Consider the following 12,252-nt stretch of genomic DNA (forward strand, 5'->3'; position numbering starts at 1 on the left):
CAGACGAATAAATAAGGTAGGGGGGATTCGAGCGTTCTCTCTGGTTCAGTGGGTAATTTTACTGTCATTAAAAAAAGAGACAATAAAGCTTCACAGGTCCTTCACAGTCGCTTGGGTGGTTTTAAACAAATAGTGCCATCCCCAAAAGTATTCTTCCCTGATGCCTGGATGTGCCACGGGTCAAGGCTGCCTATGGTGTCGGCCTGTTGTCTGCATCGCATTCACGCGTGAGACACACATCGGCACTGTTTGCCCTTGACGCAAGCGTGTGAATAAGCAAGCACAGAAAGTGCTCTCAAATTCGTCCAGCAAATTCTCTCTTGAGTTTTCCCTGCATCCTTACCATTCTTGTCAAAACAATGTTCAGATTTTGATTGCGTCGTTGGACTCTTTCGTGACTTGGTAATCGAAACGTTATTTAAATCGAAACCAGTGAGGGTCATGATACAGTGAAAGAAAAAGAGCTTTGTAAGAGACAAACCAAAGTATTACTGGTCGTCTGAGTGGGATGTACTCGCAACATTTTTTTTATTATAAAAACTTTATAGCCTTATGGGCTTTGACTAATTGATAAGATTAGTTTTTGTGTCTATTGAACGACAAATGTAGGAGACACCATCGGTCTTCATTGAGAATTATTTTGAATAATTTTGAGCATGAAAACAGTTTTGTCAGACTGTAAAGATTTAAAAATCTCTTTTTGGGTGGGCCGGTTTCTGTCAGTAATATACTCTTTCCATACTGTATCGCTGAGTTATTCTCAACCACTGCGCTGAAGCGCGTTAGTCTGCCGTGAGAGATCGTCAGGAAATTCGCCAGGCTTACTTATTGGTCCGACAATTATTTACTGCAACTAATGTATTTTTGGTAATCTGCCAATGCCAGCGATGTCAATAATAAATGTTGGGAAAACTGGATTATGTTCTTAACGTGACGGGTTGTTCCATGGGAGACATAATCCAACAGACCACGCCATCAAATAAAAATTGTAATCTTGCTAACACATGAACAAACACACGAACGATCATCGCGGGCCTGTTTTTAGAATCATGTTTTAATACAAACACACATTGTATTCAGCGCGCATTGGTTAGTCAAATTAATGACTGAAAGTCAAAAGAACGTTCTGGAAATTACGTACAATTAATTAGGCAGGCTGACATTTAAAATACCCCCCAAAAAGGTGTCACTAAAAGGCGGGCGATCACATTAAAGAACCTCTTCTCGCCTCCTCAAAGCTTAAAGACAACATGACTGTCCCGCTGCCAAAGCTCACTCTCGGCTTGTGCCTTCCGGAGGGTGTTTCGCCACCGTCCCCGTTGGTCTTTAGGCTGATGGAGGACGACGGAGAGGAGGCGGAGGATCCCCCGATACTGCCGGACTTTTTTCTGGACACCGTGCCCTGTTTGAGCGTGGCTTTGGCGGCCACTTTGAAGGCATGCGCCGCCGTGCTGCATCTGACTTCCTCGATGGTGTTCCTGGAAGATTTGAATAGGATGATGTAGACCTTGTTGAAGAAGATACAGGCCAACATCCCAAAGCTGGACGCCAGTATTGCAATGACTTCCACCGCTGACACAAACTTGCCGTAAGTGCTGAAGTAGGCGGGGATGAAGGAGATCCAGACAATGAAGAATATGAGCATGCTAAAAGTAATGAACTTGGCTTCGGTGAAGTTTTCCGGAAGTTTGCGGGATTTGAACGCAAAGAAGAAACAGATGGCCGCCAGGAGGCACGTGTAGCCAATGAGAAACGCAAGAGCCATCTCGGAGCCCTCGTTGCAGGTGACGAAAATAATCTCGTCGATGTCGTGGTTCATATAGCTGGACGGGGGAGCGTTGTAAAGCCACACCACGCATATCATAACTTGGACAAACGTGAAGAGGAACACCAAGAGAAACTGCAGGTTCAATCCCCACCATTTGCGATGGAAAGTGGTCGGGATCTTGGCCTCGAAGACCAGAAGCACTCGGTTGGTTTTGACGAGGATGCAGGAGATGCAAAGGACAAAACTGACACCGAAAGCCGGTTGCCGCAGACGGCACATCCAATCGCGCGGCTGCCCGATGAAGATCAGCGAGCTTGAGAAACAGCAAATGAGCGAGAAGAGCAGCAAGTAGGACAATTCTCGGTTTGTGGCCTTCACTACGGGCGTGTTGCGGAACTTGATAAACACGCCCATGACGAAAGCTGTCAAGACGACGCCCGATACTGCGCATATGGTCAAAGCGATCCCAAATGGTTCAGTCCAAGACAGGAACTCGATTTCCTTTAAAAAACAGGAGGTGTGGTTCCCACTGGACCAGGAGTTATTGGGACATTTGGTGCAAATGCTGGCATCTGCGTGGGAAATAAAATCAGACTTAGAATTTCCACCTTTCAGGAAAACAACATTAGCGTCTGCTTCTGGCGTACCTCTGTGGTTGCTGTACTCTCCGTCGGAGCACTCGGTGCATTCAAAGCAACAAGTTGGCATACTGTCTATGATGCCCTTTCTAGTGCCGGGCTCGCAGTCCTCGCTGCAGTTGGAGAACGGCACCTGACAGGTTGGAAGCAGACAAAAGTCGGATACGAGAGTGAGCGGAACTGGTTCCGCCTCTACAAATTCAGCCGGTGCCACTTTGTCACATCCGTTTTCTATCACGGTGAGTAAAAGTGGCCATGGCGTGCCTCATCCGGTGTAGAAACACAAACCAGATCTGGAACGTCCGTTCCAGACTGAACGGAACCGTGGTGACTTGATTTTACACTACCGGCAGACAAAAGATTGCGATTGGTATGTACCTCAAGACTGTATCCATTCCAGAGAATCTTTGTCTTGTCAATGACCAGCTTGCCTCCTCTCTTTGAGTGAATATCGTAGTATCCGACCTCCTCAAACACCACAGAACCATCTTCGGCAGACCTGTGCCAGTTGATTATCGTGTAGTTTGCCGCCACGTCAAAGTTCTCATCAAAGTGCACCTTTCCTCCCACACTGTTGGTATATTTCAAATGTCGGAGCTGCTTTAGTACCTGCGGAAGCACAAATTTGTTCTTATGGTCCAACGGGCTTTGCATCTTTAGTTTGTTGAAAAAATGCAACGTTTTACCTGCCACGCTTCCATTTTCTTGATGTCGGCGCAGGAGTTGTTTGCAAAAAGTCCATGTCCGGGTTGACAGGTTAGGATGTTCTGCAGGGCCTGCGCAATGGAGTAAACTGCTACGTACACGTTGTATGAGATACGGAGGTGGGTGTAGTCCAGGTATGGTGTCTCCACACTGGTGATGTCTTCCTCACCTGTACACCAAGGCCGAGAACTTGTGCTGCCGTTGTCGCTTTGGTGGCGCCGCCGACTGTCTTTCAGATAACAGTTGAAAGTTTCCTCCCAAAACTCCCGGACAAATTCATTGTGAGCATTTTTCTTTGGTTGCACTTGTTGCAGGAAGTCTTTAAACTCGGGTATCTGTCCCCCCTTCAAGGCGAAGCCAACGGTGCCTGCCACCACATCCAGATATTCAGGCTTGGCAATGAGAGAGGAGCTTGCCCAAGCTTCACTGGCGATCCAAATGCGGTCCGTGATGTTTCTTCGGACCATCTCTTTGATGAGCGGCTCCATATCGGGCCCGCTGGCAAACACCACGATGACTTTGGCGCTGGAGTTTTCGATCCTGTCGGCCAGCGCTTGGACTTCGTGGTCTTCCATGTACTGAGAGATGAGTTCGTTGAGATGAATGCAGATGTCCCTCTCCTCCATCTCCTTCTCAAACTTTTCGATACCGGGCCGCCCGTAGTCGTCATCCGAGGCCACGGCAATCACCCAGTTCCATTGGAAATAGTCGATCACATCCGCCATCGCCGTAGCCTGGTACTCATCCGAAGGGATGGTTCTCATGAAGGACTTGTATTGGTTCTTGTTGCTTAGGAGGCGACTGGACGAGGCGTAGCTGATCTGAAACACAATCGTTTACGCCGCCCGCGGACGATTCAATTGATCGATAGATAATTTTGTGATTCTTTTCTCGATTTTTTTTTGCGGGACGCCAACACAGACTTACCTGTGGAATATAAAACAGTCCCAATAGGTTCGCCACCGCTGTGGAGACAGCAGATCCCGCCGCTCCCACGACTGCGATAGTCGACGGGATGTGGTCGGTGCAGTTGCAGAACTCATCCAAATTCAATGAGTCGATCTTATTCTGGGCCACGAAACTGAGAGTGGCTTCCAGTGCCTTTGACACCGTGTTGCACGTGTCAAAGATCCTGTAGCCCAATGTGATGTTGGGCAAGAGACTGCTGCTGTTGTTGATCTCCTCGATTGCAAAAATCATGGCCTGCAGCCAACGGAAACCACGGAAATTAAACCTGTAGGACACCACATAACATGTAGTTAAAAACGGGTTTTCGCGTGTGAAACTGTACACGAAATGGAATGAGAATCCCAGCACGGAATGTCTGTGCTTGTGTGAATGTATTTTTGTTGTGGGTGTGTATGTCGCTATCTTGTTTTTCTCTGCGTTGAGGTGGATTGCTGACCGTTCTAGGGTGTAACTCGCCTCTCGCCAGATGTCAGCCGAGCTGTAGGTACTATAGTGCTGTAGCACTATTTGAAATAATGCTGGTCTACATCGCTTTGAACCTCAACCACAGAAATGAGCAGATTGACACATTTTACCGGCCACCTTTTCTCACGCTCTAAGCTAGTTCGAGTGTATTCAATGTTGTGGCTTGTTTTGCGTCGGGTGGGTCACCTGACACATTGTGTGGACTCCGGCCGCGCCGCCAGGTCTTGGTCTTTGGATGCAACGCCAAAGTGAATGGGAAAGAGTCCTCCGAGCAAAATGTCACCAGTCATCTGTGCTCGTTGATGAGGCCCATAGGTGGACATGACACAAGTGCATCCGAGAAGCAGCAGGGAACACAGAACAAATGGCATTTTTTCTGCCGGGATGGTTTTTTTGTTTTTTTGTTTTTTTCCTTTTTCGCTGAAGATACTGCTTTATCTCTGCTCGTCAATCTGCTTGCTGCGGGGCCGTGTGATGTTCATGTTCACGCTGTGGAGATTGTCCTAGAAAGAAAGAAAGTATTGACCTGAGAAGAGGAGTCACGCTTGAAAAGAGCCTCCTTCCTCCAGCCTCACGTTGTGACCAGTCAAGCCAGTCATCATGGAGAACAGCCAAAAGCGGGCCGCCTCGCATCTCGCTAATACTGCTGGAAAAATGCTGGGGCAGAGATGTGATAATGAAGTAACGGCCGCCGCACTCTCCGCTCACTGAGAATGTTTTGGGTTGTTTTTTTTTTAACCTCAAAGGCCACTTTTCAAACAACAGCCGGATTTGAAACCAATTTGTGACCAGCGGTTGGTGTGACTTTAGTTCAAAAAGTGATATATGTTATCCAAGGTTTCCCCTTTTTTTTCCAGCTCAAATTTGCTTGATCACAAAAATAACAAAATACAACATGATTAGACATAACTTTAAAATGTGTGTAACTAATGAGCTTGCAGTGTTTCACTTTGACAAGCAAGCCCAAAAAAAACCTGACCTGGGTCCCGAGAACGTCAGATTAGGAAAGGCTGCACGATTCATAAACAAAAAATATATACAGAAAGGATAATGCAGACACGATGAGTGCACAAATATCCCATTTAAATTATTTTAATACATCACATGTACGTTGGGGGAAAAAAAAAACGTTTTGTGTGTCAAATGACCAGCATCGTTCATGGAATGAGACCACGAACACTAAATTTGAAATAAATAAATGGCCAAACATGGACAAATATGCCAAAGTCCAACTTACCTGTAAAGCTCTTTGTAATCGCCGCAATAAAATTCACTCAAAGAAGTGCAGCAAGTCATTTAAAGGTGTTTAAGCAAAAACATCCTGAGTGCGGAATGAATTCCGTGGACAATTACTTTGTGAGCCCACTTTGTGGTCGGGATGAATGATTAACAAGGAGAAGGTTTGTCCATTTCCTCCCGCTAATAAAGCCCACTCGGCCTCCACCCCTCCTCACCTCATATGGTCCCCGTCCATGACAACGTTTCAATAATACGGATGTGTAAATAAGACATCAAAATTATGTCAAATATACAAACATCTCTTTCAAACATTCTCTTTTTTTTGGGGGGGGGGGGGGGGGGGTCCGATTCTAATCTTCATGACTGCATGGCGCTGAGAATCCCTGGAAGCTGTGCAATTGCCCCATTAGTTTCCTCAAACAGTGTCCCCCTTTCTGCTCTGATGAACCACTCGTCAATTTGTTGCTGAGCAGATGTCTCCGCTCAAAACAATTTCACTTGACAGCTCGCTCGCCCTTTTGCGTAGCGCACTGACGTCGCATTCGCCACTGGACAGTGTGGGATCTTGATTGTGTTCCTCATGTTCGGGGGGAAGGGGGGGGGGGGTGTCCTCCAGCTCTAGTAGCAGGGGAGGCAATTGTACTCCCAAAAGGTTTCAATGCAACTCATCTCGAGGGGAAAATAAATGTGTGAAATATGTCACAATTAGTCTAGCAATTTTACTGACTATGTCTTATTTTAAACCCTGACCTCACCCTCGCCTTTTCCATAAGATTGAAAAACAAATGTAGTCAAATATCATCAGCTGAGGATATTCCCCACAGTTGGCAGCTTCCTAATCATCTGAATTCCCCCACTGGGGTTCATTAAAATATTCTATCCACCAGGAATAATTTGCCAACACCTGCACACGAATATCCTTCTATTTATCAATTTGTATTCGTAATCGTCGGTACACATGTACAAGACAACTCATCCCCAATGATTGGACGCAATGACAATAGATTTTTATGAAAGGGTTGAATGTTTGACATGCCAGTATTTAGTAATTCTGATCCTCTCCCTCTCCCCCCCCCCCCGCCCCCTCCAGAAATGGCACATACATCTGAAATGTAACAGAATGCATCAAAAAATGCCGCGCTATGAAGACTTTACAGTGAGGGGATTGACATATCCACATAGGTGGTGTGGTCTGAAACGTGTTGAAAGCCACTCGCAGCTTGCAAAGGTAAGGGAATATTTATTTTTTTTGGGAGGGGGGGGAGAGTAATCAGAGGAAATTATTGTGTTAATTGAATTGTCATTTGAATGTTCATAGCCCAGCACTACCATAATTAACCCTAAATAAACAAAAACTTTTACTTTTAACCGAGTGTACACATACCCAGCAGGATTTTTTAATAATATATCCCGTTCTTGAGTGAAAACCAGAGTGGTTTGGCAAAACAACTTTTTTTTAAAACTTTGCATCCAGAACAATCTTCCTGGCAGTTGTAACGGAGAACTTTGTCGGTCTACCTCACTGTCATCTCTTTCTTTCTTTTTTTTAGGGGTCAGAGGGGGGTCAAAGAGTTTGAACCCCTGCCGATTGTCATTTTCAAATCGTTAGATATCTGTTGACTATTTAGACACAGCCACAAATTACACTCAGAATATCCGCCCTTCATATCCAGTTCAAGTAGCGTGTGTCAAACCATGTGTGCTTTGTGCTGTATGTTATCAGGCAAAGTATTCAAGGGTATGTAAACTTTTCATTAGGGCCATTTGATTGATTGCAGTCAACTTTATGGTTTTAAAAAGTCTTGTGCAGTTATGTGGTTACAAATTGCGTCACTTGACCACCATCCCTAAAATCAAAGAAATGTTGTTTTGTCTTATCAGTCATATTTTCCAATATATTTATTGCCAGTAATCCTGTAATTCAGACAATTCACGAGGGTTGTGGGGCGTGCTGGAGCCTATCCCAGCCGTCTTCGGGCAGTAGGCGGGGGGGACACCTTGACCTGGTTTTCCAGCCAATCGGAGGGAACACATAAACGAACAACAATTAGTGCTCAAAATGACACCTCGCTACAATTTCGAGTGTTCCATTAGCCTGCCTTGCATGTTTTTGGAATGTGGGAGGAAACCGGAGTACCCGGAGAAAACCCACACAGGCACGGCGAGAACATGCAACCTCCACACGGGGGAGGCCGGAGTTGAACCCCTGCACCTCCGCACTGTGAGGCGGACGTGCTCCCCTCGGCGACCACCGCACCACCTTTTCTTTTGTATTTGAAACCTCTACATACCCGTTTGTCAAAACCTGATCTACCCGCGTATCCTCGTGTCTCCCTAGGATGTCCGGTGCAAAGATCCTCCTGTTCCTTCAGAGCTTATCACGCAGGAAACCTCTGGAGCCCGAAGGAGAGGTGTCCAACTTCCGCCGCTGCCTGACCACCCTTGACCTTGTGGCTTTGGGGGTGGGCAGCACATTAGGGGCCGGCGTGTACGTGCTATCCGGAGAGGTGGCCCGAACCGTGGCCGGGCCCAGTATCATCCTCTCCTTCTTGATAGCGGCCATCGCTTCGGTCTTTGCGGGATTGTGCTATGCTGAATTTGGAGCTCGGGTCCCCAAGACGGGTTCTGCCTACCTCTACAGCTATGTGACAGTGGGCGAGATATGGGCCTTTATCACCGGGTGGAACCTTCTCCTGTCTTATGTCATTGGTAAATACAGTCGTAGTCCATTTTCCATCCATGTGTCCGTTTTTCAGTGGGGTGGCGGGGGGTGGGTGGGTAGAACTGAGCCAAGATGACTTCACAAGTCATTTGTATCTATAGCACTGTGACCGGTATTAGCAACAGAGCCTGAGCTCTCCCTTTATTTTTCATTCATTCATCTTCCGAGCCGCTTGATCCTCATTAGGGGTCGCGGGGGGTGCTGGAGCCTATCCCAGCTGTCTTCGGGCAGTAGGCAGGGGACACCCTGAATCGGTTGCCAGCCTATCGCAGGGCACACAGAAACGAACAACCATTCGCACTCACACCTAGGGACACTTTAGAGTGTTCAACCAGCCTGCCACGCATGTTTTTGGAATGTGGGAGGAAACCGGAGCACCCGGAGAAAACCCACGCAGGCCCGGGGAGAACATGCAAACTCCACACAGGGAGGCCGGAGCTGGAATCGAACCCGGTACCTCTGCACTGTGAAGCCGACGTGCTAACCACTGGACTACCGGGCCACCCCTCCCTTTATTTTATTTGATTTAAAAAAAAAATTTGGTCAATGTTAAAGTCTATGCTAGGAGACCTAAACTAATGATTTTACAAATAAGTGGCTGGATGAATGTCCCCCTTTGTTGTGTTTAGGGACGTCTAGTGTGGCCAGAGCGTGGAGTGGAACCTTTGATGACCTCATCGGAAATGTCATTGCCAATTCCTTGGGGAAACACGCCGCCATGGAACTGCCAGGATTAGCTCCTTACCCGGACTTTTTTGCAGCTGGCCTTATTCTGCTCTTGGCAGGCATGTTTTAACCGTTCACACGCTCCTTAGCCTATTTCATGACAACTTTTTTTTTTTTTTTTGACTGTGTGACTTTTTATCCAGGGATTCTTGCATTCGGCGTGAAAGAGTCTGCCATTGTGAACAAAGTGTTTACGGCGGTTAACATCGTAGTGTTGCTGTTTGTTATTCTCACCGGCTTCATAAAGGGAGATCTCGACAACTGGTACATTGATGAAGCAAGTCTGCAAAATTCACATGAGTACGCATCTTTCGTTTCTCGCTCTCTTAATACACTACATGGACAAAAAAAAAAGACTTCTCGTATCTTCTCGTTTCCCTTCGGAAGAACAGACAAAAAGATTTGTTTGATTCCTTTTTGTTTAATGACATGAATGCCTTCCATTCTGTTTGCTCTAGAAACGCATCATCGGCGAATGAAACCGTCACTTTTGGAACTGGCGGATTTTTCCCTTTTGGCTTTGACGGAACGTTAGCGGGAGCGGCAACTTGCTTTTACGCGTTTGTCGGCTTTGATTGCATTGCAACGACAGGTAAACTGATTTAAGTACACTGCAAGGAAAAAAAAATCAATATTTTGAATTGAAATGAAAAATCTGCCTCGAGACATTTTTTTGTGTGGCTAAATAAGGTATCGGTAACCAAAATATGGGCTTATTATGAACTATTTCTCATAATTCACTTATATGCATATGAGCACCAAGCATATGATGTTTTGCCCACTGGGCCTTATGCTGCAGGTATGAGATTTAGTGTGTTTTCATTTTTTTTTCCTTCCTTAGGTGAGGAGGTCCAGAATCCCCAGAAATCAATCCCCCTCGGAATTGTGGCGTCCCTTCTGGTTTGCTTCTTGGCTTACTTTGGCGTGTCCGCTGCCCTCACTCTCATGATGCCATACTATTTGCTCAGTGTTCACAGCCCACTGCCTGTGGCTTTTACATACGTGGGCTGGGGCCCTGCAAAGTACGCCGTGGCAGTGGGATCCCTCTGTGCACTGTCCACAAGGTAGAGACACAACCTTCTCCATATTTTCACTTCCGTTGGTTTGTTGTTCATATACCAGTTACAGTTTTTTTAACAGAATAAGTTTTCCACACCAACGCAAGCTGGTCCAGTATCGAGCCTTGTTGCATGAACTGAATGGCGTGCGGGCAAACGTCTTCTAAGACTGTCAGAGCAGTCCGGGCGGGATCAATTCAATAGCCTGGTTATGAGGAGGTCATGTTTGATTTATAATTTCACCAAATCCGTTTTAATTTGCACCCCAGCCTCTTGGGATCAATGTTCCCTATGCCCCGAGTGCTTTTTGCAATGGCGAGGGACGGCCTTCTCTTCAGCCTTCTCAGCAAAATGAGTGAGAGACAAAGTCCTGTCATTGCTACGCTGGCGTCCGGTGTTATCGCGGGTAATAATAATAACAACAACCGACAACAACAACGACTAAAATCACAAATGTGACTACACTTTGTCAATGTCGTCTTTTGCTCGTGACTTTGCAGCCATCATGGCATTATTGTTTGACCTGAAGGCTCTGGTTGACATGATGTCCATTGGAACCCTGTTTGCCTACACCCTTGTTGCCATATGCATTCTCATATTAAGGTAATTGTCGTGTTTTCAGATTTCTTTCCTTTGCGTAATGTGTGATTCCATGCTGTGAAATACTTTTGTATCAGTGGAATGAGAAGCGTTCTAATCGCATGCATGCATGAGTTCCAGTGGATCCCACTGGACAGATTTAGTGCATCACGTATGCCCTCCTCCTGTACAGATACCAAGTGGACGTCAATGCCGACAACGAAGAACCATTTTCTGTCAGTGGGCTCTTCTTTCCTGGTTCACAATGCACAGCACGGACATCAAAAAGTGTGTCCGTGTTGACAGTTTGTATAAGTAAGTGCTCATTTTATTCTGTTCTTTTATTTCCACTTATATTCTGTTTGCTCCTAAGTATGACATGTCTCACTGTTTTCTATTATTGCTCATGATTCAAGCTTGCTTTTTTTTTTTTTTTTGATCGCAGTATTTTTAGCAACCATCCTGAGTCTCTTCATATCCCAAGCCATGACCGCGCTGCAGTCTTCGGAGTGGTGGAGTGTTCTCTGTGTCGTTGTAGTGATGGCGATTCTGAGCCTCACTATCCTCATTATCTGGAGACAACCGCAGAGCGCGACGAGAGCTGCTTTCATGGCACGTTACCTTTGTTAATTAAAATACTTATACGATATAAGTAAAGTTTTCCCGTGCTACTTTTGTTGACTCTTTTTTTAAAACCATGTTTCTGTTCTTTTGCACTCACAGGTTCCTTTTGTGCCACTGCTTCCTATCTTGAGCATCTTGATCAACATTTACCTCATGGTTCAACTGGGATCGGACACATGGATACGCTATGTTGTGTGGATGGCGATAGGTATGTGACGAGATGTCGACATAAGTCTTTGTCAAAATGGATGGATATAAAGCAACAAATATTTTCCTTTAAACAGGTTTAATCATCTACTTTGCTTATGGGGTTCGGCACAGTGTACAGAAGCAAAGGCTCCAAAATTCACGCAACCAAGGCACCATCAACAGAATCACTTCCAATGTGGATGACAACTTAGGTCCTGAACCAATTTTCAGCTAGATTTTGTTGGTTTGTTGATAACAAACATGGGATTAGCTATCGGTCATGGCCAGTATGATTAAACATATCAAATAAGTGTTAGTCAAACTGACTGTTGTTTTTATAAATCTGTACTAACGTTCATACCGTTGAATGTTTTATGAAACATATCGACCGTATTGTAAAAATAAATTGACTTGGTGTGAGCGTGCTTCCATATTCTATTCCATATTAACTTTGTGCCAGGATGAGTTGTGTCCGGGAGTGAGATGCTTACAAAGAACAAATCATTAAAATATATTGTTAGGGTTAAATAGCTAAAAGGCGTTTTAGTGTAATGAACATTCCATCAAGGG

At 45.6% G+C, this 12,252-nt stretch overlaps 2 protein-coding genes across 2 annotated transcripts in view; one reads left to right on the top strand and one right to left on the bottom strand.

Annotated features, from left to right (window-relative positions):
* Window positions 1-12,102, top strand: part of zgc:175280 (cationic amino acid transporter 2 family protein) — a 23,090-nt gene extending 10,988 nt beyond the window's left edge. Inside the window, exons 3-14 of the mRNA XM_052046710.1 lie at window positions 6,875-7,012; window positions 8,123-8,493; window positions 9,136-9,291; window positions 9,376-9,532; window positions 9,691-9,824; window positions 10,074-10,296; window positions 10,560-10,696; window positions 10,791-10,893; window positions 11,063-11,184; window positions 11,315-11,481; window positions 11,593-11,701; window positions 11,778-12,102. Of these exons, the coding sequence (XP_051902670.1) occupies window positions 8,124-8,493; window positions 9,136-9,291; window positions 9,376-9,532; window positions 9,691-9,824; window positions 10,074-10,296; window positions 10,560-10,696; window positions 10,791-10,893; window positions 11,063-11,184; window positions 11,315-11,481; window positions 11,593-11,701; window positions 11,778-11,917 (1,818 nt within the window). The 5' untranslated portion in view covers window positions 6,875-7,012; window position 8,123 and the 3' untranslated portion in view covers window positions 11,918-12,102. The remainder of the gene's footprint in view (window positions 1-6,874; window positions 7,013-8,122; window positions 8,494-9,135; window positions 9,292-9,375; window positions 9,533-9,690; window positions 9,825-10,073; window positions 10,297-10,559; window positions 10,697-10,790; window positions 10,894-11,062; window positions 11,185-11,314; window positions 11,482-11,592; window positions 11,702-11,777) is intronic.
* casr (calcium-sensing receptor) lies at window positions 1,192-5,513 on the bottom strand. Its single transcript, XM_052046737.1, has 5 exons — window positions 4,732-5,513; window positions 4,039-4,345; window positions 3,093-3,932; window positions 2,785-3,015; window positions 1,192-2,596 (listed from the first exon to the last, which is right to left on the bottom strand). The coding sequence occupies exons 1-5, from the start codon at window positions 4,914-4,916 to the stop codon at window positions 1,205-1,207; spliced, it is 2,955 nt and encodes a 984-aa protein (XP_051902697.1). The 5' UTR covers window positions 4,917-5,513; the 3' UTR covers window positions 1,192-1,204.
* Window positions 12,103-12,252: the final 150 nt, after the last annotated feature.

Source organism: Hippocampus zosterae, chromosome 16 (assembly GCF_025434085.1).
Source record: "Hippocampus zosterae strain Florida chromosome 16, ASM2543408v3, whole genome shotgun sequence".
Lineage (NCBI taxonomy): Eukaryota > Metazoa > Chordata > Actinopteri > Syngnathiformes > Syngnathidae > Hippocampus > Hippocampus zosterae.